The 17,764-nt window shown below is 37.0% G+C and overlaps 1 protein-coding gene across 3 annotated transcripts in view; it reads left to right on the forward strand.

The window, feature by feature from the left end:
* Positions 1 to 17,764, forward strand: part of TBC1D32 (TBC1 domain family member 32) — a 198,437-nt gene that overhangs the window by 82,366 nt on the left and 98,307 nt on the right. For all 3 annotated transcript variants that reach the window (XM_004011160.6, XM_015097326.4, XM_060419209.1), the window contains one exon: positions 6,932 to 7,020. In XM_004011160.6, coding sequence (XP_004011209.4) covers positions 6,932 to 7,020 — 89 coding nt within the window. The remainder of the gene's footprint in view (positions 1 to 6,931; positions 7,021 to 17,764) is intronic.

Here is a 17,764-nt window from a genome sequence, read left to right on the forward strand (position 1 = left end):
CATATTTACATTTAGTAATAACTTGATAGTAGATACCCAGTGAATGGTTTTCGAAAGTATTTCTAATATTATTACCTTCATTGAAATCTGTTGTGGAAGACAAGTATTATATTAATACAAATGTGCTGTTATTTAATCTTGAGCAATGGCTTTGGCGTTTGTTCTCAAGTTTTTGTAGATGTGCTATAGTGCATAGTCAAAAATACCTGTTCACTTAAGTAAAGGATTTGTCTTTAATATAGTCTTAAAATGATTAACTGCATATAGTTTTGCTAGTTCATCTTCTTAATGACACTACATTTTAACCCTGTAAGTGAATCACTGCTTCCAGTCATCATTTAAACAAGTATAAATTCTTATTAAAAAAAAAAAAAAACCTCCCTTGATCTATGTTGTCTATTAGCTATCACCCTATAGTTTTCTTTTTTGTTTCTTTGTCAGAAAGTATCTTGAAAAAATTGCCTATATTTGAATTCTCAACTTCTTTCTCTTGTATCAACTCTAGAAGTCACCATAATCTGGAGTCTTGCCTAACCAACTACTGAAATTGTTCTGCCAGAAGTCACTGATAAATATGTAATTCCCTAATCTAATGGAGCCTTGCCCTCAGTTCAGTTCAGTTAGGTGCTCAGTTGTGTCCGACTCTGCGACCCCATGAATTGCAGCACAGCAGACCTCCCTGTCCATCACCAACTCCCAGAGTTCACTCAAACTCATGTCCATTGAGTTGGTGATGCCATCCAGCCATCTCATCCTCTGTTGTCTCCTTCTCCTCCTGCCCCTAATCCCTCCCAGCATCAAGGTCTTTTCCAATGAGTCAACTCTTTGCATGAGGTGGCCAAAGTATTGGAGTTTCAGCTTTAGCATCAGTCCTTCCAAAGAAATCCCAGGGCTGATGTCCTTTAGAATGGACTGGTTGGATCTCCTTGCAGTCCAAGGGACTCTCAAGAGTCTTCTCCAACTCCACAGTTCAAAAGCATCAGTTCTTTAGTGCTCAGCTTTCTTCACAGTCAAACTCTCACATCCATACATGACCACTGGAAAAAGCATAGCCTTGACTAGACGGATCTTAGTCAGCAAAGTAATGTCTCTGCTTTTGAATATGCTATCTAGATTGGTCATAACCTTCCTTCCAAGGAGTAAGCGTCTTTTAATTTCATGGCTGCAATCACCATCTGCAGCCATGATTTTGGAGCCCCCCAAAATAAAGTCTGACACTGTTTCCACTGTTTCCCCATCTATTTCCCATGAAGTGATGGGACCAGATGCCATGATCTTCGTTTTCTGAATGTTAAGCTTTAAGCCAACTTTTTCACTCTCCTCTTTCACTTTCATCAAGAGGCTTTTAGTTCCTCTTCACTTTCTGCCATAAGGGTGGTATCATCTGCATATCTGAGGTGATTGATATTTCTCCCGGCAATCTTGATTCCAGCTTGTGCTTCTTCCCGCCTAGCGTTCCTCATGATGTACTCTGCATATAAGCTAAATAACCTTCCCCTATATTTAACTTTATTTACCATCTTGTGGCATTTAGTGGAGTTGATTCATTCCTCCTCATTGTCATTCTTTTCTGTGGCACTAGTTGTAGGTCTCTTACAGCTTCTGTGGTCTCCTTCATGGACTTCTCGTCTGCTTTCTAATGTCCTTTAGGTTCCGTCAGTTCAGTCACTCAGTTGTGTCTGACTCTTTGACCCCATGGACTGCAGCACATCAGGCTTCCCTGTCCATCACCAACTCCTGGAGCTTGTTCAAAGTCTTGTCTGTCATTCCATCTAACTATCTCATCCTCTGTCATCCCCTTCTCCTCCTGACTTCAATTCTTCCCAGCATCAGGGTTTTTTCCAGTAAGTCAGCTCTTCATATCAGGTGGCCAAAGTATTGGGAGTTTCAGTTTCAGCATCAGCCCTTCCATTGAATATTCAGGACTGATTTCCTTTAGTATTGACTGGTTTGATCTCTTTACAGTCCAAGGGACTCTTAAGAGTCTTCTCCAGCACCACAGTACCACACCTTTAGGTTCATTTCATCCAATTCTGTGGCTTCGGTTCTACATTGATAACTCTCTGAACTGTATCACTTACTTGACTGCCAGATCTATACCCATATTTCTACCAGATAATGGACATTAGGAAAACTCATAGAAATCTTAAATTTAACCATGTCCGCAACTGAATATTATGTTTTTGTCTGTCTTAAATCAGTTCCATTTCTTATTTTTCTATCTCAGCATATGGCACTATCATTCACATAGTTGAATGAACTACACGCTGGAAAGTCATTTTTGACTCCTTTTTATGGTAATTTTTCACTATTTATAAATTTTTCTCTCCTTCATGACTTGGTCTTATTTACTTTGTTTATATTAAGACTATCTTAGTTTAGACCTTGGTTTCTTGTCTAGATTACTCCAGTGATATGTTAACTGTTTTTTCTTCCAGTCTTAGCTCATAAGTTATCCTCACAATGATCCTTTAAAAGTGAAAGCCAGATGCAGTCATTCTGTTTATTTCCTTTTTCCCTTTGTCTCCATACACAGTCCATGCTCCTTCCCATTATCTAATATCTAGTATAGTCTGTATAGAAGTTTCCTCTGTTGTGTCAAAGATGTCTTTGTTTTTTTCAGTTTCTCAAGTCATGATCCAAACAAGGTCCAGATGTTGTATTCAGTCATTATATCCTCTTCAGTCATTTTCTAAAACATTTTCCCCTTTTTGTTTCCATGCAGTTAACTTATTGGAGAAACTAGGCTACTTTTGCTATAAGTTGTACTAATTGTATCATTAAGAGATGTGAAATGGTGATTCTATTTGTTGTTCCTTTTTATATTTAACTGAAATTATTTAATAAGGGAATCTGAAATACAGTTCTTTCAGAAATAGCAAAAATATGCAGAGTAATGAATTTGTGTTCTAGTAATCTGTAAAAGGGAGGTTTTATGATGGTTATTATCATAATGAACTTTTGGTTTTTACACATGTATTTCAACTCAGTGCAGTCATTATTGCTTTTGATGGTCAAAATATTCTTTCTTTGTCTACTGACTCCTTTTGTTATTTGGTATTTTTCTTTATTGATTTATTTGATAGGATATTCCAGGTTCATTGTATACATTTTCTGGTTTAGGCTTTCTCCTCTTCTTTTTTAAATATCCCTTTGTCTTTTTCTTACAAGAACACTTGTCATTAGATTTAGGGCCTACTTGCTTAAGCCAAGATGATCTTACCTCGATTCTTAGTTACCTCTGCAAAGACCCTTTTTCTCAATAGGGTAACAATCATGGATTTTTGGGATTAGAACATAGACATGCTTTTTCAGGGATAGTTACCATTCAACTCACCACACCGCCAGAATGGCATTTTCATCTACCTCTTGTCTATAGACTAAATGTTTGTATACCCCTAAATTCATTTATTGAAACTTCATTCCCAGTATGATGGTATTTGGAGGTGGCGTCTTTAAGGGGTGAAGTGAAGTGAAGTGAAGTGAAGTGAAGTGAAGTGAAAAGTCTCTCAGTCATGTCTGCCTCTTTGTGACCCCATAGATTATACAGTCCATGGAATTCTCCAGGCCGGATTACTGGAGTGGGTGGCCATTCCCTTCTCCAGGGGATCTTCCCAACCCAGGGATTCAGCCCAGGTCTCCCACATTGCAGGTGGATTCCTTATCAGCTGAGCCACAGGGGAAGCCCTTTAAGGGGTGAATAGTGCCTAAAAAAAAAAAAGACCCTTGCCCCTTCTACCATCTGTGGACACAGCAAAAAATGACTGTCTGTGAGCTAGAAAATAGATCCTCATCAGACACAAAATTTGACAACTTGATCTTGTACTTCTCTGCCTCCAGAAATGGGAGAAATAAACTTCTGTTGTTTCTAAACTACCCAGTCTATGGAATTTTATTATAGTGTCCAGAATGGACTAAGACATTCCCTTCTTTGACGAAGTACAAGGAAGGACTTTTAATAGACTGAACTTTGCTTATAGATGTTCATGGACTAACTAGTTGCAAGCTACTCCTAATAATGCAAGTATGGGAATATTGGCATTATGTTTTATCTGTTCTTTATCCTTCACTTGGCTCTTTCTTAAGTAAAAGGCATCAAATAGCACAAACACAAGCTTTGGGACAATTTTAAACACAATAGGCACTCAAACATATATTGAGTTTTAGGAAATGAATATTCGTCTTTGTTTTTCCAGTCTTGGTTTCATTCTGGCTTACTTGGTCATTTAACGTATTCTCAAGCTAGACAATATGCTTTAAAAAAAAAAGTACAGAGTTTCTGACTCCTTTTTGCAAGTCCCAAGCCTTACTTGCACTAATTTGTTACTGGAAAGCTACTGCTTATTTTAGGAAACATTGCCTTCTTGACACTCATTTTGCTTAGAAACTGAATTTCTCCATAGGGCAGACTTCTCAGGAGTTTCCTTTTCTTCCCTAAGTGGTGATCCATCAATATAATCCTCTTTGAAGAAGAATTCATTTACTGTAACATTTGTTCTCTGAAAAATGCAATATCATTGATAGATTGCTGCAGTTAGCTTATTGGAAATACATTCTCTATGCTGTATTCTTACAATATCTAATACTTAGATTCAGAGCTAAAACTTTTGAACCATGAAGTGTCAAGAAGTGTTTTGAAACGAGGAGTGTCTAGTTGTGAAGAGTCGGTCTGACACGACTGAGCGACTTCACGTTCACTTTTTACTTTCATGCATTGGAGAAGGAAATGGCGAGCCACTTCAGTGTTCTTGCCTGGAGAATCCTAGGGACGGGGGAGCCTGGTGGGCTGCCGTCTATGCGGTCGCACAGAATCGGACATGACTGAAGCGACTTAGCAGCAGCAGCAGCAGTGAGAAATGGAGTATTTCCTTCTGTATCAGTAAACAAGGATGTCACAGGCATCAGGGATTCTGGGCCTCCAAAGGTGAATTCCTGAACCCTGAGGGCACTCAGGAAGGAGAAAAATACCTTAGAGAGATCAGGCAGCCATTGGGCTCCAGCCTCTCCCTGTGGCGAGCACTTAAGAACTCAGGATGTGAACTCAGGATACTGGCCCTAGGATAGCTGAGATGCTAATAAAAGGAATGATTTCTGTGAGTCCAGACTCTTGTATCTTTCCATACATAGAAAAGTGCTAATTTCCTTAACTTGGGATATCTAGTTTTCTTTAATTCACAAAGATGTTCAGACTACCTGCCTTTTGTTGCAAACTTCTGTATAAGCTTACCTGCCTTTTGTTGCAAACTTCTATGTAACCTGACTCACATCCCGACCCACCCCTCTAGAGCAGTTTTCTCAGGGTTTCTTGAGATGTTGCCTCCTGAGCTTAAGTCCTAAAAATTTGCACTGGATAAAACATAACTCTCAACTTTAAGGTTGTGACTATTTTTAAGTCAACACTTGCTAAGAAGCAGACAACAATAACAGATTCTTAAAGTTAGCAATTCTTTCATTCTTCATTGTTAGGCTGATTGTAAATTCTTATGCTTATATTATTTACACATTTTTCAAGATATCTGTGGAATGGTAAATGCCTTCCTAAGTGTTCCATGTAAACACTTTGTAAGTTTATTAAAACTCCTGTATTTACTGTGTCTTGTTTATTATTTTTGAGATGTGATTTTAAGTCCATTATTTCCTCCTTCTTACAGACTTATTTCTTGGCCTCTTAAGTTATTTGATATGTTTGTACTATTATCTACATTGACCTCAGTAAATATGTGACTTTATTTCCTAGTATAACCTTCCTCCTTTTGCCATATTGGTTACAGAAGTATCTTAAATTTAAACTCATGAAATGTAGCAAGTTTGTTGGTCAGGAAAATGAACAATGAGAGAGAAAGGTATTTGTCTATAAATAAATTTCTTCGGCCTAAGCCCAAAGATATGCACAAAAGTCATGCATTATAGAAAGAAAACCTCTTAGAGAATGCTCAAAATTTTGTGTTGGGCTTGTATTTTGTTGTCATTGCTTGGGACAGCTGATGACACCTAGGCATCAAGTTCTCTCTGCATCAGTGATTTTTAAACCTGGTTACCCATTGCAACAACTTGGGGAAGCTTTTACAAGGATGTTAATGCCAGAATCCTCCCCTCAGGAATAGTGAGGTAATTGCTTTGGGGTAGGAGAAGGCAATGGCACCCCACTCCAGTACCCTTGCCTGGAAAATCCCATGGATGGAGGAGCCTGGTAGGCTGCAGTCCATGGGGTCGCTAAGAGTCAGACAGGATTGAGCTACTTCAATTTCACTCTTCACTTTTATGCATTGGAGAAGGAAATGGCACCCCACTCTAGTGTTCTTGCCTGGAGAATCCCAGGGACGGGGGAGCCTGGTGGGCTGCTGTCTATGGGGTTGCACAGAGTCGGACATGACTGAAGCAACTTAGCAGCCGCAGCAGCAGAGCCTGGACAGCTGTTTACTTTTTTAAGTTCTATAGGGTCGTGTTCAGGGTTGGAAACCACTGATTTACATGAGAAGACGATATGTATTAACAAAATCTCAAATAGTTCCAGATAAAACTAAATCCACTGTTTATGCTTCACATTTGTAGAATTCAAATTTGTTTTTGAAAGTAGTTTACATTTTTAGCAGTTTAAGCAGTATTTAACTGGTTACAGTAAGCTGCTCACACAGTACCAAAGTGGGTTATAAACTAATGATTCTCCTTTTTGGCTAAACATTTGATTCATTTCAAGAATGTTTACAAGTCTTAATGTCCATATCACACCCAGACCAATTAATTTAGAATCTAGGGGTGAGACTCAGCTATTAATTAAAAAAAAAAAAAATTCCTTTTTTAAATGGCTCTCTACATTCAAATGTAAAGCTCCATACGTTTACATGTAAAGCACAAATCTAGCTATTTGTCAATTTGATTTTCTTTAAATGGTTTCAGCCAAGTACAGTCTAACTCTAAGACTATTTTATAGGATATTATTGACAGACTTATAATTTTGAATTCTGAAGCCAAGATTCGTTCTTTATTCAACTACGAACAATCACACATCTTTGGTCTAAGGTAAGATGCTGAATTTCACTTGGTGTTTTCTGTGTTGTAGAAATAGTTGAGCGTATGTTCTATATTTATAATATTTAAAATAATTTTATGATATTTAAATTGTTATAATATTTTAAATTTTATAATATTTATAATATAATATTTAAAATTATTTTATAATATTTGGAATAATTTTTAAAAAATGTTTAAAGGTAATTTGTCTTCTGTAATATTACAGAGTAAATTATAGTCATTAGATTTTTACATTATAGTCTTTGCTGCATTTAGGTTCTGTATTAGCACTTTTGCTTGATTTATTAGAGGCGTTTTGTTTACTATTCAGTTTTCTCAGGAGTCAACTGGGGCTTCCCTGCATTGGTATCATTGTAGCCACACGATCCGGGAAACAAACTCACTCAGAAGGACAATGCAGATAGTGGAGTGCAGTTTAGTACACCTGTGGGCCCAAGGCAGAGTCTCCTCCTAGCTAAGGAAACCAACGGACTTTTGTGAAAACCTTATGTATCTTAAGTGTACTGCTCAAGCCCACATCCCCAAATTCCTTAAACCTAACCTGGAAAATGGTAAAGGGGGATACAATCAGGTTACAGCCATGATTCATAATCAGAAGGGTCAGCTGGTTATACACTGTAGCCTACACCAATGGGTGCCATAAAGATTACAAAGGTGATTGACTACATAGAGGATTATTACATTCTTTTTGGCGACAGGAAATCTTGATATGGAATCTGGTGTTTATCAGTCCCGGAGGCCAGTTTGGCAATAGGTATGTTATCCCCATGGCTCCTAGGCACATGGTCCAAAGCTCACTGAACGTGGAAGATGGAGTTTCCTTCTTTTTCAAGATGGAGGCAGCTCGGCCTGTTCCTTTCCTCCCTCGGTATTGGGTTGAATTCCTGCCAAAATGTGGTCTTTTTAAAAAGAGGCCTAGAAATGGATGATATCTTGCCCAGATTTTGCTCCTCAATATTTATCATACTTTTTAACCCAAGGTTTAAATATTTTCTGGTTGAATTTATACTCCTTAACATTTAAAAGCAGCTGAATTAAAGAAATGTTCACTTTCATAGGTTCATGGTTTCCTTTTGACTAGCAAAGTAACTTTTTCAAGTATGGTGGAGGAGTCAGTGAGAATGTTCAACCTGAGAAGAAAGCAATTACTTTTCTAAAATTAGAATTCTCTAATGGTAGCATATAAGTCTTAAACCTTTTTTAAAATTACACTCATTAATAGCTGAGCTTCATTTTTGGACTTTCTAGTTCAAAGAAGGTAGAAAAAAAAACATACAGCTATTAAACTTTTTTGGGTAGTGTGCTCTTTATCTCAAAATGTGTTTTCACATTCAATTTTAATTTTCTGTGAATAGCATCAGATAATCACATAGCAAGCAGTGATGAGGATTTCTGGGGAAATCATACCAGTAGATCCTCCTTTTGCATAGCAAGTGTTTTTCTGAGTTTTCTAATTGTAGACCATAGATTTTGCCCTCTTCTTATTAATACATTGAATGAATTTTTTTCTGTATCTTTTCTTTCTTTTATAAGGTAATATTTTCCTCTGGTATTCTGGCTAAATTTTTAACAGTAGGATTTTAAGTCACATAAAAAGCAATCCAAGAAGTAAAATGCTCCTGAGGATAAAGTATATTGATGTGTGTGTGTGCTTTCTTATAATGTTTAAATGGAGTCATTCTCTCCTACATGAAAAAGATTTACCATTCCATTGTTGATGCATGTAATAACCATCAATATATATAGTGGTTAGCAACATGGAGTCAGACTGCCTGCTGTTTACTAGTTGTGTAAAGTGAGATCTCTTGGACTGCAAAAAAGATCCAACCAGTCCATTCTAAAGGAAATCAGTCCTGAATATTCATTGGAAAGACTGATGTTGAAGCTGAAACTCCAATACTTTGGCCACCTGATGCGAAGAGCTGACTCATTTGAAAAGACCCTGATGCTGGGAATGATTGAAGGCAGGAGGAAAAGGGGATGACAGAGGATGAGATAGTTGGATGGCATCACCGACTTGATGGACATAAGTTTGAGTAAACTCCCAGAGCTGGTGATGGGCAGGGAGGCCTCACGTGCTGCAGTCCATGGGGTCGCAGAGTCAGACGTGACTGAGTGACTAACCTGAACTGAAAGTGAGATGTCAGTTACCATCTGTAAAATGGAGGATAATTATATATTTCCTCATAGAGTTAACCTGAGGCTTACATATGAAAAATTAGAAGGGCATAGCAGTGCTTGACACATAGAAAGCACTATAAAAATGTTAGTAATAGATATAGAGAAGCAGTACTTCAAGTGTTTCTTTATATCTGTCTACTTGCTCTATACTATTTTTTATTTTTACTTACAAAATAAATTTTAACTTCATTTTTTCAGTATCTCTGTAGTCTTCTAGATGCTGCCAGGTAATATGCTATTTATAATGTCCACATTCAAACAACTTTTTGAAGAAAAATTCATATTTTAATTTTATGTTCCTTTTAACAAATTTTTCTTTGGCAGGAAGTTTATTTCATTGTATTTTAAAGTCCATCCTTATAATAGTTATGTTTTTAAGTTATGCATCTCAAGTTAGTTTATTTTCATTTTTCTACTGATTCTATCATTGGTCACTAAGGTCCAGTGGTGATAATTTAAGTCATAACTTCAGTTCAGTATTATATAAATCCCGTTTCTTTGTATTTGGGATTTTTGCCTGTATCATTTTTTTTCTCACTCACACAATTTTTTGGTTTGTTTCTAACTGTACCATTCCCTTCAGTAGATCATCTTAGTAATGTGTTTGATTTCTTCATTTAGCATTGCTTTCTTCCATTCATTTCATTTTTTTCCCTTGCTTCAAAAATCTAGACTAGCGTAATGATAAGTTTTATATAATTGCTTTAGGTTTTCCACAGCACTTTGATAAGGCTAATTTGGGGCTTAGGGAAATGTGGATTTATACTTTCAGTAGCATCACATCCTATTTAAGTTTCTGAATTTTTATTTGCCAGGGTCTTCTTATAAGTCTTATATTGTAAGTAACTAATACTCAAGAAGGTTGCTTCTTTGATTAGTTCTCCTAACCTCTGTTTCCACATCAACACTGTGCAGACTTGCCTTTATATGTCCCAGTTTATATTGAAATGCAGCAAAACACATGCACAAAGAAACTTCTCTTGATATCATGTCTCTCTGCCGTCACTGTCCTATTTCTTTTTCTCTTGCAGCAAAACATAGCTGCACAAACTGTCCCCGTTTGCTCACCTCTGTTTTCTCCTCAGCCCACTTAAGATTTGATATTGCCTTATACAGCTCTGTCAGAACTGTACATCCTGTTCATCTTAAGGTCACTTGCAACTTCTATGCTGATGAATCTAGTGGATTCTATATTCTCATCTTACTGTAAGCAAGACATTGACATAATGGGACATTTCTTTCTATGTGAGAGTTCTTTTACCTTCGGTGATAGCACATACTCCTATGGCTGCAGTTTCTGCTCCTTTTCATTTTCTAGGCAACCTCTGATTGATAGAATACTCGGGGCTTGGTCCTGAATCCACTTTTTTCCTTTATACTCTACCCCTAGTTCATTCACTTATGCCTTTGCCTTTTAGTACATCTGTATGCCAGTGGATGTCCCAGTTTTTGTTTTTGTTTTTTTTGTTAGGTTGTCTCATTCTTTATTGTCTGACTCTAAGAAAGAAGATCCCTGCAGGAAAGCCTCTCACATGTTTCCCCAGGTTTCGCTAGTCTCTGTGTCCTCACTCACAGGACAGTTGCTGGATGTCCCAGTTTTTATCCCTAATGTAATCCATTATTCGGAGCTACCAGAAAACTCATTGAGTCATCTTAATTTTCTTTGCATTTCAAAAAATAATTTGTCTTTATTATAAAGAAATTAACCAATGCAGGTAATTAAATATAATAAATGAAATTCCTTCTAACTCTGAAAGTGACATTATCAACATTGAGGAAAATCATTCTAGATGTCTTTCTACGCATATACAGACAGAAGAATAGATATGTGGAAATAGTTTATAAAAATGGAGTCATTGTTTTCATTTAAAATTCAAAATGAATTTCATAGAAAAGAAAAAGAAACCCTAGTAAGACAGAAAGAACTGCTGAATTTCAAATAGCTGTCTTTTCACTTGAGAGGTAATTATATCCCCAGCATTTCCTCTAAGGTTAAGAAAAAAGATTATATAAAATATTTCAAGTGGTCTGAGCATTATATCTCACTTTTATAAAGTATTGATTGACTCTCTGCTGTAAAAAAGCTGAGGACATTAATGTTCTCATTGATTTGGCCTCCCAGCTTCCTTGTATTCACCTGTGTTACAAGGATGTACTCCTGCCATTTCCTGACCTACCTTCATGAGTCAGAGACTCTATTTTCCTCTCTACCCAGGAAGGAAATGAAGCTAATCTGGGTTTCTTGTAGTGACCTAAGATGAGTAATACTTTTTATATTTGACTACAGAGTAACATTAAAAAATTTTTAGTTTTCTCTATTTACTTGGCCAGTTTTTTTTTTTTTAACTTGGAAGACGTTCACATTTATATTTACTTTCTCAAATTGCCAGCTGTGCATATGTTGTTGTTGTTGCTCAGTTGCTCAGTCGTGTCCAACTCTGTGACCCCATGGACTGCAGCACACCAGGCTTCCCTGTCCTTCACCATCTCCCAGAGTTTGCTCACACTCACGTCCATTGAGTGGTGATGCCATCCAACCATCTCATCCTCTGTGAGTGGCCTGTATCTCTATGAGGAAAGCATAGCAGCCTCGAGTGACTGTGATACCCAAGGAAGAACTCAGTCTTTGGTCACAGCATTAAGGGTTCCCAGATTTGGTCCCATTTGCCTTCTTTGCAATGACCTAACAACCAGCACTTTTGAACTCTTTGAATATGTTGTTCTGTGCTACATGTAGGAGATGTAATAATGTATAAATATGATGCGATGCTCATTCTCTTTAATCTCGCTACCTAGTGAGAAATTGGATGGTGATAATGAAAAGTGTGAGGTAATTAATGCAGAAAAGAATAGCATCTTTATAAAGCTCTCCATCATCCCATTTTAAATAACTTGACAATTCCAGACTCTTTATGTGGCTTTCAAGGAGCTCCATAACATCTTCACCTTTCCTATGTATATTATTAATATTTTCTACCTTCCTCAGCCTGAACTAATGTAGGTTAGATTTAGCTCCATCAAGGACAGTGTTTATTATTGCCTCTATACCTGTTTGTCTTGAATGTTATCTTCACGTCTGCCATCTTTGTTAAAATGTGGATCATCCTGTTTCAAGGCAAAGCTTTCTCTATGAATTACTTTCTCCTTGACTTACTATAGAATAAAGTGAAAATCGCTCAGTCGTGTCTGACTCTTTGCAACCCCATGGACTATACAGTCTATGGAATTCTCCAGGCCAGAATACTGGAGTGGGTACCCTTTCTCTTCTCCAGGGGATCTTCCCAACCCAGGGGTCAAACCCAGTTCTCCCACATTGCAGGCAGATTCTTTACTAGCTGAGCCCCAGAGTAAGCCCTATTATAGCATACTCTGATCTTATAATTTTCCTGGATGTCCATTGCGTTTTTGGTCATTCACAAGGACTTAATTTTATTTTTCTCTCCGACTAAAACTTAAAACTTCCTGAGGGAGTATCATTTTCTTTTACTTTCATGCCACCTCACTGCCCAGTATTTTTTGGTTATTGGGCTAATATTCATTTGCTAACGATTAAGACAGTTGCCTGGAAACTTTTTCAAAGAAGCTGTGCATTTATTATATGCTAGGTGCAAATTATTTTCTTAAACATGTCTTTTAAGGACACTAATTAAGGCACAGTAAGATTTTTATCCTCTATAATTTGAGGTGTAATTGACATAGTTCAAATGATAGTTGTATATATTGTGAATATACTTGTATATATTGTGTATAAATGTGTGAAGTAGACTTTAACACAGAAGTCTACTTAAAATCAGCATGCATGCATAGTTAATAGGAATCGTTTTTTTTTCTTGTGTTGAGAACTTTTAAGATTTACTGTCTTAGTGACTTTCAAATGTAGTACACGTTCTCTTCACCCATCTTGCCCTTCCGCCGTCCTTTGGCAGTCAGTCTGTTCTCTATGTATGAAGTTTTTTGTTTTTTGTTTTTTTAATTCCACATGTAAGTGATCATACAGTATTTGTCTTTCAGACTTACTTCACTTACTATAATTCCCTTAAGGTCCATTCATGTTGCAAGTGGAAAGAGTTTGTTTTGTATGGCTGAATAATCTCATTATATATATGTATATATTTTTTCATTATCCAGTTATACATCAATTGAAATTTAATTGTTTCAACTCTTGCCTTTTGTAAACAATGCTGCTGTGAACTTGGTGGTATATGTATCTTTTTGAATTAGTGTTTTCATTTTCTTGGGGTAAAATATCCAGAAGCAAAATTGCTGCATCATATGGTACTTACATTTTTAATTTTTTGAGGAACCTCTGTACTGTATTCTGTGATGTCTGTGCCAACTTGTATTTCCACCAACAGTGAACAAGAGCTCCCTTTTCTCCATATCCTAACATTATTTCTTGGTGTTTGGGTAATAGCCATTCTAACAAGTGTGAGGTGATCTCATTGTAGTTTTGATTTGCATTACCCTGATGATTAGGGAATCTGAGCATCTTTTCATGTACTTATTGGCCATTTGTCTGTTGTCTTTGGGAAAATGTATATTAGACCCTCTGCCCATTTTTAAATTATATTTTTTTGTTTGTTTTTGAGTTGGATGAGTTCTTTATACATTTTGGATTGTATCAAAATGTAGCTGCTCATCAGCTATATGATGTGCAGCTTTTTCTCTCTCATTATATAGGTTGTCTTTCATTCTGTTGATTTTCTTAGTTTCATCTTTTCCCACTTGGTTATTTTTGTTCTTGCCTTTTTTTGTTGTCAGATCCCACGAGCAACATGATGTTGTTCAAGGTTTAGCAGTTTTAAGATTTTCTTAACCATCTTTTTGGAGAACGGAATGGCAACCCACTCCAGTATTCTTGCCTGGAGAATCTCACGGACAGAGGAGCCTGGTAGGCTGCGGTCCATGGGGTCGCAAGGAGTCGGACATGACTGAGTGACTAAGCAGCAACCACCTTTAGGCTAGAGGAACGTTATACTCTTCCCTAGACTATTTTATTTCAATATGAAAACTGTATTTTATAGAGAAAAAAGTTAATCGTTATTAATATTAATAGTAGTCTTTATCTCAAACTGTAAATTATGTTTTAGTTATTGACTGTAGAATTGCTTATTTTTAACATCTTAAATCTTAGGTAGTCATTCTTAATTATACACATTAAAATTTAATATGGTTAAAAATATTAATATAGTTCTCCTAAAATCTATTACAATACGTCTTCATTTGAAACTCTAATGTGGCCTATTTGTTAATTTTCTTCAAAATAAAACTCAAGAGTTTAGGGTTAGGGTTAGGGTTAGGTGAGTCCAAATTTAAAGAACAGCCTTTAAAATTAATCACTTGCTATTTTATTTTATATCAATGAATAGTAAATTTTATACACAGTATGATGAATAATTTTTTGCATAACTAACTTCTTTATAAAAAGTTTGACCTGGAAGATGACTTGAAGAGGAAAAGTAAAAAATACATATTTGTTTTTCAGTTTAGAAACAGTCTGGTTATCTTGAACATAGAAAAGTGTTAATATTCCATTGCAGCAAACACCAAACTATTTATTCCCAGTGACACAGATGCCAAGTAAACTTAAATCTTATTAACACTGGTAATAAGAAATAATTTTACAATTCTTTTGTAATCTTTAACATCAAAAATTAGAATATAACCACAAAACTGTCCACATTTTGGATTCTGGATATACACACATGCATGTATCAAAAACATAATTTTATTCTATTAAGTTAATTTAAAGAAGGTAATCTTTAAACATCTCAGGTCAAACAGAAGATTGCAAGAGTGAACATAGATATTTTAAGAATCAATGAGCTAAATGGATCGGAATGGGTAAATTTAATTCAGATGACCCCCGTATCTACTACTGTGGGCAAGAATCCCTAAGAAGAAATGAAGTAGCTCTCATAGTCAACAAAAGAGTCCAAAATGCAGTAATTGGGTACCATCTCAAAAATGACAGAATGATCTCTGTTCGTTTCCTAGGCAAACCATTCAATATCACAGTAATCTAAGTCTATGCCCCAGCCACTAATGCCAAAGAAACTGAAGTTGAATGGTTCTGTGAAGACCTACAAGACCTTCTAGAACTAACACCAGAAAAAGATGTCCTTTTCATCAAAGATAACTGGAATGCAAAAGTAGGAAGTCAAGAGATCCTTGTAGTAACAGGCAAGTTTGGCCTTGGAGTACAAAATGAGACAGGGCAAAAGCTAACAGAGTTTTGCCAAGAGAATGTGCTGGTCATAGCAAACACCCACTTCCAGCAATACAAGAGATGACTACACATGAACATCACCAGATGGTCAATACCGAAGTAAGATTGATTAGCAGATTCTGCTAGAATTGCAAGATTCTTTGCAGCTAAAGATGGAGAAGCTCTATACAGTCAACAAAAACAAGACCAGGAGCTGACTGTGCCTCAGATCATGAACTCTTTATTGCCAAATTGAGACTTAAATTGAAGAAAGTAGGGAAAACCACTAGACCATTCAGATATGACCTAAATCAAATCCCTTATGATAATACAGTAGAAGTGACAAGGAGATTCAAAGAATTAGATCTGATAGAGTGCCTGAAGAACTGTGGACAGAGATTCTAAACATTGTACAGGAGGCGGTGCTCAAAACCATCCACAAGAAAAAGAAATGCAAAAAGGCAAAATGATTGTCTGAGGAGCCCTTACAACTAGTTAAGAAAAGAAGAGAAGTGAAAGACAAAGGAGAAAAGGAAAGATGTATCCGTATGAATGGAGAGTTCCTAAGAATAGCAAGGAGAGAGATAAGAAAGCCTTCCTAAGTGATCAGTGCAAAGAAATAGAGGAAAACAATAGAATGGGAAAGACTAGCAATCTCTTCAAGAAAATTAAAGATACCAAGGGAACATTTCATGTAAAGATGGGCGCAAGAAAGGACAGAAACAGTATGAACCTAACAGAAGCAGACAATATTTAGAAGAGGTGACAAGAGTACACAGAAGTAGGTCTTCATGACCCTAGGTAACTGCGATGGTGTGATGACTCACCTAGAGCCAGATATGCTGGAGTGTGAAGTCAGGTGGGCCTTAGGGAAGCATTACTATGAACAAAGCTAGTGAAGGTGATGGAATTCCAGCTGAGCTATTTCAAATCCTAAAAGGTGATGCTGTGAAATGCTGTACTCAATATGCCAGCAAATTTGGAAAACTCAGCAGTGGCCACAGGACTGGAAAAGGTCAGTTTTCATTCTAATCCCAAGGAAAGGTAATGCCAGATAATGTTCAAACTCATGTGCACTCATCTCACATGCTAGCAAGTGATGCTCAAAATTCTCTAAGCAAGGCTTCAACAGTACATGAACTGAGAACTTGCAGAATGTCAAGCTGGATTTAGAAAAGGCAGAGGAACCAGAGAGCAAATTGCCAACATCCACTGAACCATAGAAAAAGCAACAGAATCCCAGAAAAACATGTACTTCTGCTTCATTGACTATGCTAAAGCTTTTGACTGTGTGGATCACAACAAACTGTGGAAGAGATGAGAATACCAGACCTCCTTACTTGCCCCCTGAAATATCTTTATTCAGGTCAAGAAGCAATAGTTAGAACTGGACATGGAACGATGGACTGGTTCCAAATTGGGAAAGGAGTACATCAAGGTTGTACATTGTCAGCCTGCTTATTTAACCTCTATGCAGAGTACATCATACAAAATGCCAGACTAGATGAAGCACAAGCTGGAATCAAGATTGCTGGAAGAAATATCAGTAGCCTCACATATGTAGATGACACCACCCTTATGGCAGAAAGCAAAGAGGAACTGAAAGCCTCTTGATGAAAGTGAAAGAGGAGTTTGGAAAAGCTGACTTAAAAGTTAGCATTCAAAAATTGAAGATCATGACATCTGGTCCCTTCACTTCATAGCAAATAGATGGGGAAACAATGAAAGCAGTGGGAGACTTTATTTTCTTGGGCTCCAAAATCACTGCAGATTGTGACTGCAGCCATGAAATTAAAAGGTGATTGCTCCTTGGAAGAAAAGCTATGACCACCCTTTACAGCACTTTTAAAAACGGAGAGATTACTTTACCAAAGATGATCCATATAGTCAAAGCTATGGTTTTTCCAGTAGTCATGTATGGATGTGAGAGTTAGACCATAAAGAAGGCTGAGCACTGAAAAATTGATGCCTCTATCTTTGGTGTTGGAGAAGACTCTTGATAGTCCCTTGGACAATAAGGAGTACAAAAGGTCAATCCTAAGAGAAATTAATCCTGAATATTCATTGGCAAGACTGATGCTGAAGATGAAGCTCTGATACTTTGATCAGCCAATGTGAAGAACTGAATCATTTGAAAAGACCCTGATACTGGGTAAGATTGAAGGCAAGAGGAGAAGGGGATGACAGAGGATGAGATTGTTGGATGGCATCAGCAACTCGATGGACACACATCTGAGTAAGCTCTGGGAGTTGGGGACAGATAGGGAAGCCTGGCGTACTGCTGTCCATGGAGTCACAGAGTCGGACCTGACTGAGAGACTGAACTGAACAGAAAGAAGACAA

This window comes from Ovis aries, chromosome 8 (genome assembly GCF_016772045.2).
Source record: "Ovis aries strain OAR_USU_Benz2616 breed Rambouillet chromosome 8, ARS-UI_Ramb_v3.0, whole genome shotgun sequence".
In the NCBI taxonomy this organism is placed as follows: Eukaryota; Metazoa; Chordata; class Mammalia; order Artiodactyla; family Bovidae; genus Ovis; species Ovis aries.